This window comes from Euprymna scolopes, chromosome 29 (genome assembly GCF_053919585.1).
Source record: "Euprymna scolopes isolate OS-2025 chromosome 29, ASM5391958v1, whole genome shotgun sequence".
NCBI classification, from domain to species: Eukaryota; Metazoa; Mollusca; class Cephalopoda; order Sepiida; family Sepiolidae; genus Euprymna; species Euprymna scolopes.
In genome coordinates, this window is record NC_136510.1 from 17,351,998 (window position 1) to 17,372,194 (window position 20,197).

General features: G+C 33.6%; 1 protein-coding gene across 31 annotated transcripts in view; it reads left to right on the top strand.

Moving 5' to 3' along the window:
* Positions 1 to 19,645, top strand: part of LOC145252512 (dedicator of cytokinesis protein 3-like) — a 468,467-nt gene extending 448,822 nt beyond the window's left edge. For 16 of the 31 annotated variants that reach the window (XM_080112022.1, XM_080112023.1, XM_080112026.1 and 13 more), the window contains 4 exons: positions 4,088 to 4,147; positions 8,339 to 8,406; positions 13,187 to 13,213; positions 19,219 to 19,645. In XM_080112022.1, coding sequence (XP_079968148.1) covers positions 4,088 to 4,147; positions 8,339 to 8,406; positions 13,187 to 13,213; positions 19,219 to 19,443 — 380 coding nt within the window. In that variant the 3' untranslated portion in view covers positions 19,444 to 19,645. The remainder of the gene's footprint in view (positions 1 to 4,087; positions 4,148 to 8,338; positions 8,407 to 13,186; positions 13,214 to 19,218) is intronic. The other 15 variants (XM_080112031.1, XM_080112038.1, XM_080112024.1 and 12 more) reach the window with 3 other exon arrangements.
* The last annotated feature ends 552 nt before the right edge of the window (positions 19,646 to 20,197 follow it).

Here is a 20,197-nt window from a genome sequence, read left to right on the forward strand (position 1 = left end):
TGATTCTCATTTCAGTTATTTTCGCAACATTTCGAATGATGCACATACGCTTCTTTGGGTGCATCTTTATGTCAAACTCTGAAACCTATACAGAACTTTGAATGTAATCATTCTACCGCTCTAGTAGATATCTCACTGCCGATGCAATTTTCTACCTGTATAAGAGCCAAGTACATAAAAAGATAGAGTATTGTTGCCACAACTGGGCAGGAGTAGCTAAAAGTACCTTATCCTGCCTTGACAAAGTTAAAAATAGACTTCTTATCCTAGTAGAGGATGCCCTGCAACCACTTTCCTACAGAAGAGATGTTGCAAGCCTGTCTCTGCTTTATCATTATTTTCATGGAAAGTGCTCATCTGAGCTCCAATCTATGGTCCCCCCTACCTTGCCAAACTCATGAAAAACACTCATCTAGTTAAAACCACTATCAATAATTTCCCCCACTCCTTATCTGTGCCTAAACTTAAATGTAGATTCCATGAACAAAGCTTCTTTCTTAGAACTGCACGCCAGTGGAACTCTTTTCTGTTTCCTTGTTTTCCAGCTGACTACAATATGGTTGTCTTCAAGTCCAACATGAAAAAGTTCTTGATGAGCCGTTCCCCTTAAGTAATCCAATTTACCAAATTTCTACAGCTAACAATTATTATGATATTATCCCATTAACTACCATATACTCATTAATCCTTATCCTCGAGTGACCTCCAGGCCTTGATTAGTGGTGGCTCATTTGTATATATAAAAATATTTAAGCCATGAGGGGTGGATTGTTCTCATTCCATCAGCCATGACTAGATAGAATTATTTAATTATGTATTTTTCTTAGTTATTATTGTCATCTGTACTGAGATTCGAACTTTCAACCTCCAGAAGTCTGTTACTTAGAACTGATTGTTAACCAGCACCTTTAACCATTGTGCCATGGGTCCATGTTGTGAAATAACAATCAAGATGAGAATAGCAGTCTGAATGACCCAAATAATGCAGAAAATGAGTTGAATATTCAGGACTATTCCATGAGTGAAAGGCAGAGTAAAACTGAACAAAGAGCCACACTTTAATCCTTTCATTGTGTAATTAATTTTTGCAGTTATTTCTGTAAAATTAATCTTCTTTTTTTTTTTTTTATATTAATGAGTCGCCACTTATCAAGACCAAAAGCCACTCAAGGATAAGGGTTAATGATCCAAGTTGAATGATGAAAAATATTATGAGAGGATTGAAAATGATAAATGGACTAAATTTGATTAACTATAAGAATGGCTAATGATAAGTATTTGTCAACATTGGATTTGAAAATGACCATGTTGTGGTTTGTAGGGAAGCAGTTCTGTGGTAATGAGTTCCACAGATCGGAAGCCTGCTGTGGAAAAAAAACTCTGTTTATGGAAATTTTGCTATAAAGGAATAAAAGAATGTTCTCTTCATTATGATAGGCAAGTTCTTGCTGCCAATGTCTTACAAAGAGGAACCAAAGATTAGAGCTTAGTCGAGCATCTTCCATGGAAATGACAATAGAGTTAAGAAAGACTAGCAATGCCTTTCTGTGAGAAATGGACTGTAGAAAACGGAAGATACCGACCCCTACTAGATTGTGAAGTCGATTTTGTACTCACACTCAAATATTTCTTACAAATATGTGTTTGTGAGCATTTAGAGAAAGAACCACAAACAGTAGAACCCTGGGATATGTTTTTTTCAAGTTACAATGTGGAATATGATGTTTCTCCGTTGCTCCGCTTTACAGTGTTATTTATAATGTTATTTGATTATGTACATGTGTATTATATACTGTACTGTATTTTGTTACTAATTTTTAATATGTACTGTATCAAATTTTGCTTAGACCCCCGCCATATGGCGATTTCAACTTATGATCCCAACCTTGGAACGAATTAATGCCATGTCCCAGGGTGTACTGTATGTAAATTAGATAGTAAAATCATAAGTCGCTTTGAATATGTACAAGAAAAATAAAGAATAACGATACTTTTATATGATGATAATAATAATAATAATAATTGCAGGATGCTGTGGAAATACAATGGTGCTTTCTATATTAATCTGTATAATTTACTGTTAATAATGATAATCTTTTTGAAATAATGAATGTCTGCCAGATGTGGTTTCTTTTTTCTTTTTTTTTTTTTTTACACAGTGATCACCATTTATCAAGGCCCGGAAGCCACTCAGGGATAAGGGTTATTGCAAGTACATTACGTTAGTGTGGAGATTTGCTGAAGTGTTTACTTAAGGGGGCGGTTCATTAGGAATTTGTTAACATTGGACTTGAACACATCCAAGTTGTAGTCCGGAGGGAAGCAGGCGTGCAGTTCTAAGAAAGAAGCTTTGTTCATGGAATCCGCGTTTTGATTTAGGCACAGATATAGAGTGGGGGAAATTTTTCACAGTGGATTCAGCTAGACGGGTGTTTTTCTTGAAAGATTGGCGAGGGGGGACCAGAGATTGGAGTTCAGACGAGCATCTGCCATGGAAATAACGATAAAACAAGGACAGGCTCGCAATGTCTCTTCTGTGGGAGAGAGGTTGCAGGGTAGAGAAGAGGGCATCACCCACTAAACCATGAAGTCTATTATGTACTCTGTCAAGGCAGGATAGGTTGTTTTTAGCAGCTCCTGCCCAGATATGGCAACAGTATTCCATCCTTGGACGTACTTGGCTTTTATATAGATAGAGAATTGCATCAGTAGTGAGATATCTTCTGGAGTGGTAGGGAATTGTGCAACCCTTGCCTCACAATTGCACACTGCAGGGGGTATCCTTTGTCTTTTGAGATTGAACAGAGACAGCAAAGCAGAATACAATAAAATACTTTAAAAGTTGAATTATGAAACAAATTAAAAAGAAACAGTGGACAGTTTTAAAAATGTAAACAAATGTATTTTTTTTTGTTTGTTTTTTTACATGGAGGTCACAACTTATCAAGGTCCAGAGGCCACTCGAGGATAAGGGTTATTTGCTAAGCAAAAATATTCCTTTTTTATTGCACATGCCCAAATATAAAATAATTATTTATCCCTTGGAAAAGATAATACAGTCATTTTTGGACCAGGTTGATAATTTCCTCGGCAGCTTGGAATAATTCAATAACAAGAAATCTTAGAGAATTGAAACAAAAAATGACTACACTTCATGATAATCATTTATATCCTAATATTTTATTCTGTGACATAAGTAAGTACACAAGACACCGATTTTCTTTTTACGAGGGGCACGGATAAATGCTGTTTTAAAAAATAACTTTCTTCTTCCATAAAAATAATTTTACTTATCAGATAAATATCCTTTAAATAGACAAAACAAATATTTCTCTTAATTTATTTAAAATTGTATCAATTTAATTCTTTTTAAAACAATACATATTTTCTGTCGTATAAAAATAGCTGTCAACTAAATAGACTTCATAAAATGAATGTTGGTTTTTGAAACGTATTTATGTAAAATTGTACTGTGTTTTTGTTGACAGGATGACATAATTTGATTTAGGAACAATTCATTTTATAATGGGTAAATTTGGAATTTGTCACCTTATTAATCACCAATCAGCACCTTTGCTGATTGGACAATTTCATTTTTTAAAATGAGAAAGAATTGCTCTTTTCTGGGTCAGAATCTATCCATCTAACACTTATTGTTGGCTAGTTTTTGACCTTGAGACAGTATTTTTTAATTTCTTACATTAAGTGGCTTCATACCTTGTTTGGAGAGATTTTCATAAAATTAAATTAAATTTTGTGAAACATTTTTTATTTGCTGTCTTTTTGTTGAATACATGTCTTTAAATTGTCCAGGATATTAGAAATTGTGAATTGTTTAATTGTTGAAAACCAAATGAGAACAGCAACAAAAAAAGAAGTGTCATTTCAATTGATTATTAAAGTTATTTTTGTGTATTTGTAAAAAAGAATCTAAACCTTTTCCCCCCCCAAAAAAAAACAAAACCTCTGCATAGCTTGTGGTAATGCGGGATGCGTCATGTGATCCAACTTTAATGTCTTTCTCTAACTACTTGAAGTTGAGGCTAGAATTCATGACTTGCAAATGCAACTTTCATTCTCTTCATAGCACCTGAGATCCAGCGTAGACCTCCACCGCCTTTACCGCAACGTCTCCAATTAGGGGAAGGTAAGGTTGTTCGCTTGCAGCATGAGACAATCTGTATGCGCATGCATGACATCCCGTCCCCTTTCCAACCTATTTTCATTCTAGATGATTTCTATTTTGATGTGAACCCTCGTCCAACTGGATTTTAGATTATTTTTCCTGTTTTTTTGTTGCAAGAAAACAAAAAATATTTATGTTCCCTGTTGTTGTTTGTATTTTGACATGCGTGTTAATTTTATATTAACACTTTGCTTACATTTATTTATTTAATTTTGAGGAGGATGTTGTAATTTGCTTGAAGCATTATACATAGTGTGAAAAGAATTGTGTTTGAAGGCTACTGCAATGCAGTCGTGTAGAAAAACACTGTTGGGTACGAGACAAGGTAAAAAGAATAAATGCCAATATTGAAAGATTTCAATAATTTTCAATTATAAAATATTTATTTAAAAATATAATGTGTCACACCAGAACGATAATGTGGTGTAAAGTTCTCAAATTTTCTAGGTATGTCTCATCTTCAGGGAGAAGAAAAAGAAAAAAAATATATGTGCGATCACTCGGTGGAGGTGTGTTTATGCTAGAGTTGGAAGCCAAAAAAGTCGGGCAGGTTCACATGATTGTTAAATTATTTCTGAAATATGGGTTGGCATTTGTGTTTGTTAATGTCAAATTACAACATTTATCAGTAGTAGTAGTAGTAGAAATTATTATTATTATTATTTATGATGATGATGATGATGATGTGCATTTTTTTTTTTCTTTACTAATTTTTATTTAAAAAAGTTTTGTAAAATAGAAAATATCCACTTTATAATGGTTGCCATATCTTGTTTTTTTTTTTACTTGGGGTCACTGCTTATGGAGGTCCAGAGGACACTAAGATAAGGGTTAATGAGTGTTAGATAAACGGTTAGAAACACCATGATGATCAGTAATGTTGTAACTTAGCTAGGGTTTGATTAAAGAGGACAGCTCAAGAATTTATTTACATTAGGTTTAAAAACAACCATAAAGTAGCCTTATGGTATTATGCGCTACAAACTGACAGTTCTAGGAAAGAAATTTTTTTTTATGGAATTTTCATTTAATTTTAGGCAATGATAGAGAGTAAGGAAAATTTAATTATTCTAACCATCCTTTTGAGTGTAATTGTTTGTATCTCTCTTGCACTTAGTTCATGGGGTATATTTTCCAGGTAGTTTGCATGTCAAAAGCTATGTGGCCTAAAATAAAGAGGGATTTTTTTTATTAACACCGAGTTTGCAATTTATGATTTTAAACATGGCAGCCAAGAAGTGAATACTTTCTATTTTAGCAAAATTTTTATTTTTATTAAAAATTTTTTTTATTTATTTTAGTTTAGTTATTGAGGTACTATTTTAGGGGGGGGGGTGAAGTGTTAAATTGGATTATTCAGACTACTATTCTCAACTTGAATATTATTTTCACAATGTTCCGACTAATGTAGCTTCCAACCTTTATCTTGTCAGACTCGAGAATCTATATGGAATCCATGTGGATACATAGAGTAACACTGGATAAAGTGCTAAGTAATAATCAATTCTAAGTGATCATCTTCTGGTGGTCGAAGCATTGATTAACAGTTAGTTCTGAATTTGGAAGGCTCAATGTGCTACTTGTTTACTTGGTGTAGGTTTGAAACGTTCTCTGAGCTAAAATAAATGCGATTTCTTTCTTGACAGACGAGCAAACACAACCACTGTTAATTTAAATTAATAGAACAAACTCTTAGATGGTTTTTAAACTGACAATCTGTGCTTTTATGCAGGTCCTCATAAGTCGGCACTAGATGATCGCAGTTTGATTGAATTACATTTGAGACAGCATTTTATTTCGCTTACACAACTCGCCTCTGGTCATGTCCTGATTCGCAAACTTTTTTTTTTTTTCTAACTTTTCGTAGACTAATCCTTCATATGATTTAGATACTTACTTTTCTTGCTTTTTTTACCATTCACGCGTTTTTATGACTTTTGACCTTGCCAGACAATCCTTTCCTCCTCCTATTTGTGCTTGAATGCTTCTAAGGCTATTTGAATGGAAACAATTATTTTACACTGGCTTAAACACTCGATCTTTAATATATAATGTATGCTTTGTTTAAAACATAAATATGAATATGATTTTGAATCTATATAAATAACAGCAATATGGGCTTTCATAGGTTGAATAGGCAACATGGCTGACCAGGACTGACGTTATGTGGAAACTTAAAATTGTGAAATGGAGATACAGGAACAAAATGCGGTTTAATAATACGATACATGAAATAAAGTATATGAAATGTAATTAAAAACAAATAAAATTAAAGTAATATTTAAATAAACAAATCTCTTTTGAAAGATTTTAGGTAACAAATTGTTTGAAAAAGAGAAGACGCAAAAAAAATGTTGGTATTATCTATTTTTTTTTTATTTTTCTTTCTTTATTTATTTTTTTTTTTTTCAGTCAAGAATTATTAAAATGCATTTTGTTCCTATAGTCACATTTTGCAATTTTAAGTTTCCAGATGACATCAGCATCGGTCGGCCATGTTGCATATTCAACGTATGGAATCCCATATTGCCTAAATAACAGACCCTTTTTTTTTTTTTTTAATTTTTTTTAAATTTTGCATGGAATGTCACAACTTGTCAGACAACTTATTTGATTTTCTTGCTACTAAAACTTCTTTTTATTTTTGTTATTACATAATTTTTTAGATGAGGATTGATAATTTGTATTTTAAGGATTACTGTTCTCATTTTATTTTCATGTTTTATCTGATGTCATCTCTGACCTTTTTCGGGTGCATATTTTCAAATTTCTTAATCTTTGTCAAACTTAGGAACCTACACGAAATATTAAACAGTCTCCTTTATTTAATTCATAGGTAGTTTGTTCTTGTTCTGTCAGCCATTGTCATGTAGAAATGTGAATTATAATGTCATTTTTAGTTATTATTGGATCTGTATTGCAACAATCAGTTATAAGTGATAGCCTTTTGGAGGTTGAAGGTTCAATCCATAGTACAGGCGACAATAATTAAGAATAACATAAAAATTAACATTTCTACTTGGTCATGTCTGATAGAATGAGAGCAATCTACCCTCCAGATTAAAAAGTAAATTGTTCTCGTTCTATCAACCATGACAGAGTAGGGGTGTTAATTTTTTTTTTCTTTGTCATTATCGCCTGTAGTAAGGTTTGAATCTTCAGCCTCCAGAAGACTGATTATAAATCAATGCTTTTAACCATTGTGCCACAGGTTCATGTTCATAATTACATAATAATTAATACATCTACCCGATCATGGCTGGCAGAAAGGGAACAATCTCCCTAAACCCAATGGATTAAATAAAGGTTTCAGTTCGAAATCCTGTACATTTAAAAATTCAGGAATATACACTTAATTCACATTCATATTGTTTAAATTACTGCATCTTACACATGTTTCATTGAATGGTATAAACCGAACACATCAGAGATTTTTCATTAGTTCATCAAAGAAGAAAAAGTACACACATATATATATATATATATATATATATATATATATATATATATATATATATATGAGAGAGAGAGAGAATCTTGTGTTATACCTTCTATTCCTTTTTTAATATAAAGAAAAGTCAATATAAAAAACAAGTCAGTTGGATTATTGAAGTTAGACTTAACTAACATTGCATCTAACAAATCGATATTTGATTCTGACTAGCGTGTGGTGACTCCCTTGTAAAAAAAATAAATTATATTACCTCAGCAGGTATGCATGTCCATTTTCCTTGTTATGTCAGAAAATAGGATGGTTAATTTTTGTACACCTTCATAACTGCTGTGGTGTGTTCACCTTACGGATAATAATAAACTCTACCACTCATTATAAAGACTGGTAGAATATGTTATGCATTCATTTTGCACTCTTAGCAGTCGGACTGACATGCAACCACTTTTGTTGTATCTACTTTTCTGTTCGATATATTTGTTTCCACAAATTAGTGGACCACAACAATAAGCTTGTTCCACTTTCATTCTTTTTTTTTTAAATTCATTTGATTTTTTGATTTTTTGCATGATTTTTTTTTTAATTTGTAATATTTGATTTTTTTTTTATTTTTGCATAATTTGATTTGATTCTTTCTTTTTTTTTTTAAATTTTTTTGCATAATTAATTTCCTGATATGTTCATTGCTATTTCCTTTCTAGATTGCAAATCGAAACAAGTCATAAACAATGGCACACCGCAGCCTACGCTTCCTCCGAAAACTCCAAAGGTAAGCTGCTTGGATTTAATATAATTATATTGAAAATGAACAGTGGCCATCTTTTTTCTTTCTTTTTTTTTTTTATGATGTGATATACGTAGTGCGATGATGTGAAAGTGAAAAATGGCCATGGCGATGATATGAAAGTGAAAAATGGCCAATAAGGGTTGAGGATATGCGTTGCATGGTGAGAAATGGTATGAGAATGATACAATGATGTGTAATGCAAGTCTTAAAAACAGGCTTAGATCTGATAATCTCATAGGAAGATTAAATCTGTACAATACAGAGAGGTGTGTGCAGAACAAGAGGTTTTGTTGGTTTAGGTTATGCTAAAACAACAGAGGTGAGTCCTTGGATTAGTAGATGTAGTACAACGATTGAGATAGAAGGTTTAGTTGGAAGGGAGGAAGGCAAATGAAATCATAAAAAGTGATAAGGATAGATTTGAGAAAAGGAGAGATAAATTAAATACCTGGTCAGAGATAGGTTAGTTTGAAAGTCAATTTCTAAAAGCTGTCCACAACATTCCAGCATGTATAACAGATGTTAAAATGATGATGATGATGCTGATGATTAGTTTGAAAATAAATTTCTTCAAGGGCTGCTCTAAAAGTAAAGTCTCCTATTTTTTCAACTTAAAAAGTTGAAGAGCTACGAAGACAGAAGTGGTACCGTTAAAACAAGCGACCTTTTGTGATCCAGAATTTATTTTTCTGCATAATCACCACCAATCTCAATGCAGTGGAATTTAATTTCTAAAAGCTGTTCAACACATGCCAATATGTAAACCAAAGGTTAAACTGATGATAATAATGATTTAACTAATTCCCTTAATTAAAAGCTAATTCTGGCTGGACTATCCCCTTCACAAAGCATCTAACTAATCCTTATTTATTAAAACCTTACATTTTGTCTATTTTCACTAATATTTCTATGCCAATTAAAGTCAAATATGATCATGAGAAAACCGACCAAGCTGCAAGTAGAAATGTGGACGAATTTAATGACTCTTATATAAATTGAGATTTTTGTCAGTCACAATGGATGAGAATTCTTAGGTTAATAAATGTAGAACAGTTGAGATAGCAGGGCCGGTTGGTAGAGGAAGATCATGGAAAACATGGTGGAAAGTGATAAGAATTGATTTGAGAGAAAGAAAAAAAGACGTGATCAGAAATAGGTTAATCAATTTCTAAAAGCCGTCCAACACATGCCAGCATGTAAAACAGATGCTGACCTAAATAGGATGATGATAACAATGACTTGAAAGCAAATCGTTTTTGTTTTTCATGCATTCGGTTTCATGAAACCATTTCAAGATGTCTGATACTTAAATCTAAAACTTTGTTAATGCTAATTGTTGTATCCTAATTTTGTGGATATGATTATGAAATCCAGGGGTTCAGTGAGTGTTCAGGTTTTTCCATTGGAAATAGAGCGCCAGATGATAATGCTATCTAAATATGGCGGAGAAAAAAGAAAACGGAGGATGGTACTTGGAGAAGGTTGGTGTCTTTTCAAGATAAATACAATTTGGTGGAGGCTGAGGATAAAAAAAAATTTGAAAGTGGAGAGTAGGCTTCTTGGAAGATTTCTATTATGGCATGAGGAAGTGTTACCTAGTGTGTCTTAGTCATAGGGACATTTCTGGAATGTCTTTGCCGTCCTGGGTATGGCAACCAGCTTCCCGGGGTCATAAATGATAGAACATAGTCAATAAAATGTCTCTTACATTAAGAAGTTGATATGCCGCCAGTTACATCTGCTGCTAAGTTTTTTTGTCTTTGAGTTCTCTATCTGCGTCAATACTGGTAAAACTGCGCTGCTGGAACTGAACGCTGAATAAAATGAGTGACTGATACATTTTCTTATAAAAATAGAGATTTGTTTAAACATTTAAGGAACATTTTCTTAGAACTCGAAAATTGAGCTGAGGACCAACTTTCTGCAAATGGCATCCAAGTTCCAACTGCTTACAAATCTTCCCTTGTCAAAAGATGAGAGAGAAATATAGAAATATAGAGACATCCATACATATGAAGGACAAGGAGACTGGGATATTGCTATTATGTTCAGCTAAAACTCTAAAACTACAAAACAAACAGCCACAAGTTGGTATTTTCTTGATCAGTATCATTGTGGATGAATAATATCTAAAATTTAGAAAAACATATTCATTCTTTGATCTTAAACTGGTGCATCTTTTATCGGTGAGGGGACAAGTCTTATTGTACTAAGGGGAAATAACTGTGAATGACATCCAATTTCCAACTGATTACAAATCTTCCATACATATGAAGGACAAATAAACTGAGATATTATTTTATTTTTCAAATCCTGGTGTTGGGCAAGTAGATTTGACCTTTTGCACATGTCAACCTCTATTGCATAAACAACCATAGCCATCTCTCTCTCTCACCAAACTGTCAGTGCTAGCTTAACAAGTGGTTGTGTTCTTTTTTTTTTTTTTTTTTTACTCAAAAGGACAAGAAAGGCTCCCAAATGTAAAGAGCGGGGGCTCTTCTATAAGAGCCTCTTTCTTATTGTGCCACTATGTTACCAAGGTGGGTGGGTGTAACTCATTCATTTGACTAGTTAAGAAGCTAAACTTATATGAAGGATTGAGGTCCAAGAAAACCAGGAACCACATGCACCATCCTCCACATGCACACATATTCATACTTGACTCCTTTTCGTACACACAAGCTCGCTACTTGTATCCAGCTTTTTTTTCTATCACATCGGATCTTGCATTTCTGTTGGGATTTCAAGAAGGTGTTCAGATCCTGATCAGAAAAAGATTCAATCCCTTTGGGCTTATTTCAGATGTGACGTCCACATCATCATTTTCACTATGACTGAATCACAAAAAATACCATTTATTTGAAAGACATCGAAAGATTAAAAAAAATCTATATGAAAAAAAATACAGATTTTAATTCAGTTTTTACCAATTTCCACTTTATAATAAAGCCCAAGTTGCATTTATTTGTACACAAACATGAACAAAGTAAATAAACACCCTTATTTTTATCTATTATATAAAGGCTAAATATGTGTGTATGTTTGTATGTCAAAACTTACAAAACGGACCACCACAAAGTTGGTATTGTTTTCATTGGCATGGCCCCAGAAGTGTAATATCTAAAATTTAGAAAAATATTAATTCTGTGAGGGTCAACTGGATCAAGTTTCATCAGGAGAGTGTCAGTTTGTTAGTGTTATATACTAATTTGGAAAGAAAATTCTGGCTTATTACTCTGAACCTATTCCATAAAAGAGAGTTATTGTGTGTGTGTGTTCAGCTAGGGAGGAATGGGCTGGGCAGTGGAAGAAAAGGGAGTTGAGGAGACAAAGATAGAGAGAGGTAGAAAAAAAGAAGTTTTGATAGAAATAGGTTACAAATTGACCATAGGCAATGCCAGGTAGCTTTCTTAGTTTCTTACATAAAGGGCAGTTGTCTGTGTGTATGTGTGTTTTTTATGTCCAGCTAAAAGTGAAAAACTACAGAACAAAACCCCACAAAGTTGGTATATTCTGGATCAGTGTTGTACTGAATGATTAATATGTAAAATTTAGAAAAAATTATTCATTCTCTGAGGATCAACTGGAATAGGTTCCATTGGGAGTAAGGGGGTCGATTTTTCTGAGCCATTATGTACTAACTGAGGTGGGGGGCAACTTTGCCTGGGCATAAAATACACTTAAATATGATATTTTAATTTGTCCAGATTTTGTGATTTCAAAAGTAAAAAAAAAAGTATTTGGATGCCATCAACTAGAACCGAAAGCAAAACTGTAGCATTCAAAGCTGGTGACGTTACCACTGTACCAACGCGACATGCATATGAACTGATTAAAAATTTAAAATAACCTAAAATGAATGTACAAAATGTATAATAATTTTTTTAATTTTGACCAATTTTTGACCCTTTAAAAACTATTTTAACTGGCTAAAGACCCATAAAAGAACAGTCTGTAAAAAATCCAATCGTTTAAAGCCCCTAGTGCCGCTCTGCAACTTTTAGTTTCGAAGGAGATAGAGTTTGAAAATATGTAGACAGACAGACAGACAGACAGACAGAGATAGCCTTTTATATATTAGATTTGGAAAGAAAATGCAGACTTATTACTTGAGGAATCTATTATATAAAGGAGTGTGTGTGTGCCAAACTAGAGAGGAATGGTCTGGGCGAAGGAGAAAAGGGCAGTTGGAGAGAAAAGGATAGAAAGACGGATAAAGCGAAGTAGAGGGATAAAAGTTTTATTAAATTTTGCCCCAAGCCAATGACTGCTTACAGTGGAATCCCGAGGTTGTGAAGTATAAGAGGAAAACTTTCTGAAATACTTACCTGTTATTAAAAAATATTAGCGCGCACTAAAAATTACAAGTATTTTTATTTAAGAAATTCAATTAATGTATAATTCTCAAAAACTACTATTGTTAGCCACGCAATCAATATAAATAAATGCAGAATTTTTGTTTAGTTTCTACAGCAAAATTTATTATTTCAAATCGTTGTTTCCAACATTCTGAGAAGCAAACTTTTGCAAAACGGTTGTTAATATATTATAGCAATCAGATTTTCCAAGTTAGACTTGAATAATAATGAATCCGATACTTGATCCGTATTAGCCAATCCCAATCGATTTTATTGGTTACATATTCTATCTGTGCAAATAATTATTTTAGTAATAGAAATTTACAGAGATCAATTTGTAATATTCGTTGGATAATCTACTGATATGTTATCCAATGAAATTACTCCATCTGTTACAATTGCAGATTCAAAATGGGACCTACAATCGTCAGGTAAGTGCTTATTCATTACGACTGTGTTTTAATTATTAAATTCTAATATGTTTCTAAAGTTTTGAGATGAGGATTGATTATTTGTATTATTTGGGTTTTCCAAACTACTGTTTTCATAATATTTTGATCAATGCAACCTCTGACCGTGTATCTTGTTAAAAGACCCCTGGCGTAGTGGATAAAATACTTGATAAAATTCACTTGTAAGCTGCATTCTTCTGGAGGTTGAAGGTTCAATTGCAAATTACTTTGGATTTCCTTCTCAGACATGGCTGACGAAATGAGAGCATCCTACCCTTGTGGATTAAATAACGATTTCCATTTGAAATTCTGTGCAAATTTTTAAGTTTGGCAGAAAGATTTCTGAGTTTGACAAGATACACTTGAAGAAAGTCAGAGGTTACATTGACCGAAATGTTGTGCAAATAACACTCAAGATGAGAATAGTAGTCTGAAGAATCCAACTAATACAGGGTGTCCCATAAGAAGCTGACGGATTTTAAATCTGATTAACCTCCCTAATATTTAAGTCATGCTTACCAATTTTCATGTGTAGGTAGATGAGCCCTTCCGTGATTTTTTGAGCTATAGTAAGATATCATAGTCTACTTATTCTAATTTTATTTACACAAATTAATCTAGGGTATGTTTTTCAGAAGGTCTAATTTTAGTTATGAAAAATGATGTTACTCAAATGCCCACCATTTTCATTTTCACACTCTTGTGCTCTCTGCAGGGCATTGTCTAGCATATCACTTAATATTTCAGGGCTTATGGCCCTAATTTCCTCACTTCACTTAATGAGGTAACCCCAAAGGAAGAAATCTGTACATGTGAGATCTGGTGAGCGGGGTGGCCAATTTATCTCACAGCCACGAGAAATTATTTGGTTGCCAAATATGCCCTGGAGCAGATTTAATGTTTCTCGTGCCATATGCACCGCTGCACCATCCTGCTGGAACCACATTGATCGAGAGACCCCAATTTGACTTGATCTCCTTCTTACTGATGTGAATGGATCCTCGGCCACACTCTCTGCTAATCTCTGACTATTCTCATCACTTCTTGCCATACGGGGTCTACCAGATTTAGAGAGGTCACATACAAACCCTTGCTCATGAAATCGAGCCACCATAGCTTTTATTGCATTGAGAGTAGGGGAATTTCTTGTGTTGAAATTTTGTCGAAATTCTCTTTGAGTTTCTGATATTGACTCATTCAACCGAAAATACGACTCTACGATAAATATCCGCTCCTGGGTAGTGTAACGACTCATGATGACCTTGGAAGGGTTACTCTAGATGAACTGAAAAAATAAAAGAAAAATATAAAAAATTAAAGTTATTTTATTTATTTATTTATTTATTTATTGTTTTTTTAACCATCAGCTTCTTTTGGGACACCCTGTACAATGAATGCTAATTATACATATAATCACATAATCACATTTTCTCTAATTTTCTTTGGTAAAAGTAGTAAAAACGCACTTAATAGTTGTAAATTTACCATGTGTTCTTTTATGTTATTCTGATTATCTTATTTTTCTCATGGATATTCATTTTAAAATAATAATACAGTATACCTTCACTTGTTAACAGTTCCGTATTAATAGCCCCGAACATTCACGGATTAGACCTATCGCATCATATGCCGGTATACCAGACTAGCGTCATGACATCATAAAAATGAATGGTGTGTAAACGGTGTTGCCGATTTAGCAATCCCCGCCCCCATTTTTTTTTTTTTTTTTTTTTTAAATACATAAACTGTATGTAGGATGCATATTTTTCTGACTGTGTATCTATATATCTATAAAAGTGAATGTGTCTGTCTGTCTGTGTACATTTCCCTAAACAATAACTCTGTTAATTTTCAGTCTACAGACTCGAAATTTGATATACAGGTTATGGAGAGTTGGGAAAATCTTTGTAATCTGTTTTCGGCCAGAAATTTGGCTGTTATGGGGTCAAAGTTCAATGAGAACTCTACCAAACTCCTCCACCAATTTTGGGTCTAAACATTTGAAATTTTAGATAAAGATTCTTTGGACATGGATCTAACTTAATAACTTGATTTGAGCCCAAAACAATAAATGTTAAGGGGTCATAATAGAAGTCAAAGTTTTTAAAAAATTTGATCCCTGTGGTCTCTACCAAATTACTCAGACAATTTCTGGTCTAAACATTTGAAATTTTACATAAAGGGTATTCAGAGATAGCTTTTTATTTGATTTGGGTCGAAGATTTGAGCTACCAATATATAAATGTATGTATGTATGTTTGCATGTCTGCCTAAAACCTTCGACAGAGGACACGGATTTTCACAAGACCAGTATCGTTTTGAAGCTCGACACTTCAGATGACAAATACCGAAAAATTAGCTAAAAATATTAATTTCTTCACCCTCAATTGGGCACTTTTCTAAAGGGAGGGGTGCTTTTATCGTCAATATTTTCAAAAGTCATCCACTCTTTTCGATTGTCTAGCCTTAATTTAAACCTACGTCATTTCCGGTATGGCGGTGGTCGTAACAGCAAAGACGTCACGTTTTTTTCCCCCGTTCTTTTCCTCCTTCGCGATACGGGTTCTACCACTTTTTTTTTTTTTTTTGCTCAACACACACCTACAAACACCCGGGCAACGCCGGGCACCCATGCTAGTTATTAATGTTTTTAACTGCATATTATTAATGAATTGTACTGTATTATTATTAACTGAACTGTGTTTATTGTATTATCTATGTTTGTCTTTAAATTTATTTCACTTTCTGTCAATTCCAATACGTATACAATATATGTTGTACACAGAAAATATCTTTATGGTACAGTAATACGGTATGGGTAATAATGCTATACAGTGTTACTGTCCGCATGTACTTCCATTTCTTTTTGATGAAAATATTGTTGCAATACAAAATTGTGTTTACATTATCATTACTACATTAGTGAAATACACAACTGCATTGAATATTACTACATTATTACTGTATTGATGAGAAAGAGTGTTTTTAGAAAGTATTTGGGGAGCATTTAGTATCGTATATAATCTCATACATATCAGGACCTAAAAAATGATCTAAAAACATGGTCTCTGCTGGCCTAATAAAAAAGAACCTTCAGAAATACTTAGAAGCAATCCCTGGAAAACCAAACTGTAAGGAAATACAGATAGCTGCCATAAAGGGAAACAGTGTCTATCCTTAAAAGAGCCCTCGGATATAAATTTAAACTGTAATAGAATCAAGTGTTCGCCCCAGGAGGAGTTAGCTCCCTTGATCTCTTCAAGCGAACAAAAGTAAAATAAAAAAAATAAAAGACGTTTTAAAACTGCATCCAATATTTGCGGTCTTTTGTTATGTAGGAGTGGTAGTAAATAAAGTAACCCTTACAAACAGCAAGGGAATACTGTAATAAAATATTGATGCTGTTTATGAGAAGAGAGAGAGAGCGAGATTGTGTATACAGGGAAATTAATGAAAAGCTAAAGAGTAATGGATCGATTTAAAAAAAAAAAAAAAAAAAAAAAAAAAGGAAGAATATTCCTAGTTGAAACAAAAATTGTTGCCAAAGTCGCTGGAAAAATGGTGGGATGCTTCTACCGCTCCAGTAGATATCTCACTGCTGATGCAATTCTCTATCTATATAAAAGCCAAGTACGTCCAAGAATGGAGTATTGCTGCCTAGTTGAAACAAAAATTGTTACTCTAGATGATCTGAGGTCCTGGATATGACCTAAAACTATATCCGATGGTGAGGGCCCCAGCTTGCAGGCCTTAGGGAGTGTGGAGCCACCCTTTAATTGCCATTGCTCCCAGGTCCACTCTGACCCGGAGTGGTAGCACCTGTTAGGGTCCCAACTATGGGTTAAATAGATTACAACTTAAAAAACAAATATACTATATTAAAAAAATCGTTCTTCAAAATCACCAGATTCGGCATTAGATAACCCGAAAAGGGTTGATATGCCGTGAAACAAAACAACCAAATCAAACTAGATGATCTGAAAAAATAAAAGAAAAATATAAAAAATTAAAGAAGTTATGATTTTTTTTATTTATTTATTTATTTATTTATTTTTTTTTTTTTTTTTACCATCAGCTTCTTTTGGGACACCCTGTACAATGAATACTAATATTACATATAATCACATTTTCTCTCATTTTCTTTGGTAAAAGTAATAAAAACGCACTTAATAGTTGTAAATTTACCATGTGTTCGTTTATGTTATTCTGATTATCTTTTTTTTCTCGTGGATATTCATTTTAAAATAATAATACAGTATACCTTCACCTGTTATTTTATTGTTTTGTGTTGTATTTTTTATTGTAGATTTTTATTGTTTTGTGTTGTATTTTTATTGTACATTTCTATTGTTTTGTGTTGTATTTTTTATTGTACATTTTTGTTGTTTGTGTTCTATATCTTTATACATTTTTATTGTTTTGTGTTGTAACAAATGGGTGGAGTAAGAGTGTCAAAGAGGTGTGGTTTGAGAACACAGGAATTGATGGAAGACACAACTTCAGTTGAACCTTTAACCACTCAATACTGATCAAAAACTGGATTGTTTAATAACATTTTGGACACCTGTGTCGTTTTAACTTAACCGGTGTTCAGTTTGTCATTTTTTATGGCATTAAGACATGAGTTCCAAACACTTCTAATCTGTAACGGCTTCGGCTTCAGCCTAATCATCATTTTATAATCCAGTGGATGTGTGGCTGTTGAGTTAGGGTTGTATCTTACATGACAGGGTGACGTGCACCTAAAACACTTCTGATTTGCAAACTGGAAGAAAAGATCTCATCAATTGTGCTTTATTAGAAACTTTAATATTAGAGCCTTGTGCATCTGACGTCTCGAATGTTTCAGTCATTGTACCATTTCTTACAGCAACTCCATGCGTTTGGATATCCTGGGGACTAGAAAGCATGGCAAATCAGACAAGATATAGTTTACGTCTGAAAGAAGGGATATAACTGCATACAATATGGCTGATATCAACTCTTTAGACTGCATTGCATGGAGAGAAGGTGTAAAAATATTCTGCAGTTTCCCAACAATTTATCTATTCTTCTCCTTCTTCACACTTCTTGGTATCAAAATGCAATAAACATCTGACAAAACTCATTTCTGCCAAAAGGAATGCCTTTCTCTGATCAACAGTCTTTTTATTGAAACCGCCTGCCTTTCATATATGTATTAGATGCCCTGAAGTCTCATTAGCTCATGAGATCACCAACCTATAAGTAAACACAGCGGCCATTTTTTTCTTTCTTTATTCTTCTTGCTTGACGCGAACACTGCATGCTGTACAAAAAATCAGGTTTGTACTAATTTTTAATCACACATGCGACATTGCCTGGTATTACCCGCCCTGGACTCTGAGATACTCACAGCATTCTAAATACTAAAACTGGACGAGGAAAAAAGATAAAACTTCTATATGGCTACAACTCGTCTTACATGTCCCATCACCACAATGTCGCATCCATATGCCTCTTTTTACAAGTACTTTAATGGAATGTGCTCTGATCAACTCATAGCACTTGTGTCTCCTTGACATACATACCATTGACTAACCCAACAAGCATCAAAATCCTACCCCTTCATTGTTAGGGTCTCTAAATGCTGATAAGCCTTCTATACTAATAGTTTCTTCCCTCAGTCTGCTACAATTTGGAATTCCCTCCCTGTTTCCTACTTCTCTGTATTAACCTGCTAAAGTTAAAATGTAATGTGAACAGACATCTTGGAGCTCAACTCCACACATTCCCCTATTAGACAAGATCCCAAATAGTAGCTCCTTACTTTCCAAGTGGCAATATACCTTGTTTGGGGTGAAAACAAAAACTAAAATGGCCTCACTATATCCTGGCCAATGCCAGGTAGATACTTGCACTTTCGGATGAACCAAAAACAATACGTAACCGCTACACATCCATCTTTGTTTTGTTTCTTTCAAATAATAAATTTTAACCTTTTGGTTCTGTTTCCTCTATTTCAGACGCCCGTCTCCCGGATTGCAGATGAACGTTTCCAGTTTCGACCTTCTAATGAACAGCCCCGGCCAATCATCCCAGTCTCAACAGCACCTCCCCTGCCTCCCCGCAAGGCATCAATGTCTCCCACCGTTGTGAAACCAGTGACGGAATTTCGCCCATCAGATGAGAGCGAGAACGGACAGCCAGAGAAGCCGCCACCACTTCCAAAGAGATCAAATTTCAAATAGGATTGAAAACACAATCGCACCCAACACCCTAAACGCGCCAAAACTAGGCTCTCAAACAGTTTTCTCATACAGCAGCAAAAAAAAAAAAAAAAAAAAGATTTGGGTGACTCTGTCAGTTCCTTATAAAGTAAAAAAAATAAAAATTTGAGATCAAGTTTTAAAAATATTAACAAATAAAAGGTGCTAGATAAACTGTCAGAAATCTTATATATGCTTTTTATTTGTTTTACATACGCATTTATGTGTCGCTACACATTCATGAGCATGTTTCGATCAGCCAGTTACAAGTAACTAGAAACCTCTTCAGGCTATATTGCTTATACAAAGGTGAAGTCTGTAATACAAATTTTAAAGGCGCTTCCAGCACAAATTAATCAGGAGATTATGTCACGTGATATTACAAAAGCAAAACATGCTCATGAATCAACACATAAATGCTTATGCAAAACAAATAAAAATTATATATTGCCCTACTTCGGTATTGAGCACTCTTGCATTAACCTCGTTAAAACTTAATTGGTTGCTTTACTTCTGGAAAATATTAACCTGGAATAATTAATTATATATGAACAACAATTTTGCTATATTCTAAAGTCCAAGATTTTATTTGTCTTACCAAAATGATTGGTATAATGAATAAAACCTTGGACTTTGGAATGTAGCAAAATTGTTGTACATATATATATATATATATATATATATATATATATATACTCTGTTGTTATATTTAACAGACATGGAGCTTCTAATTAAA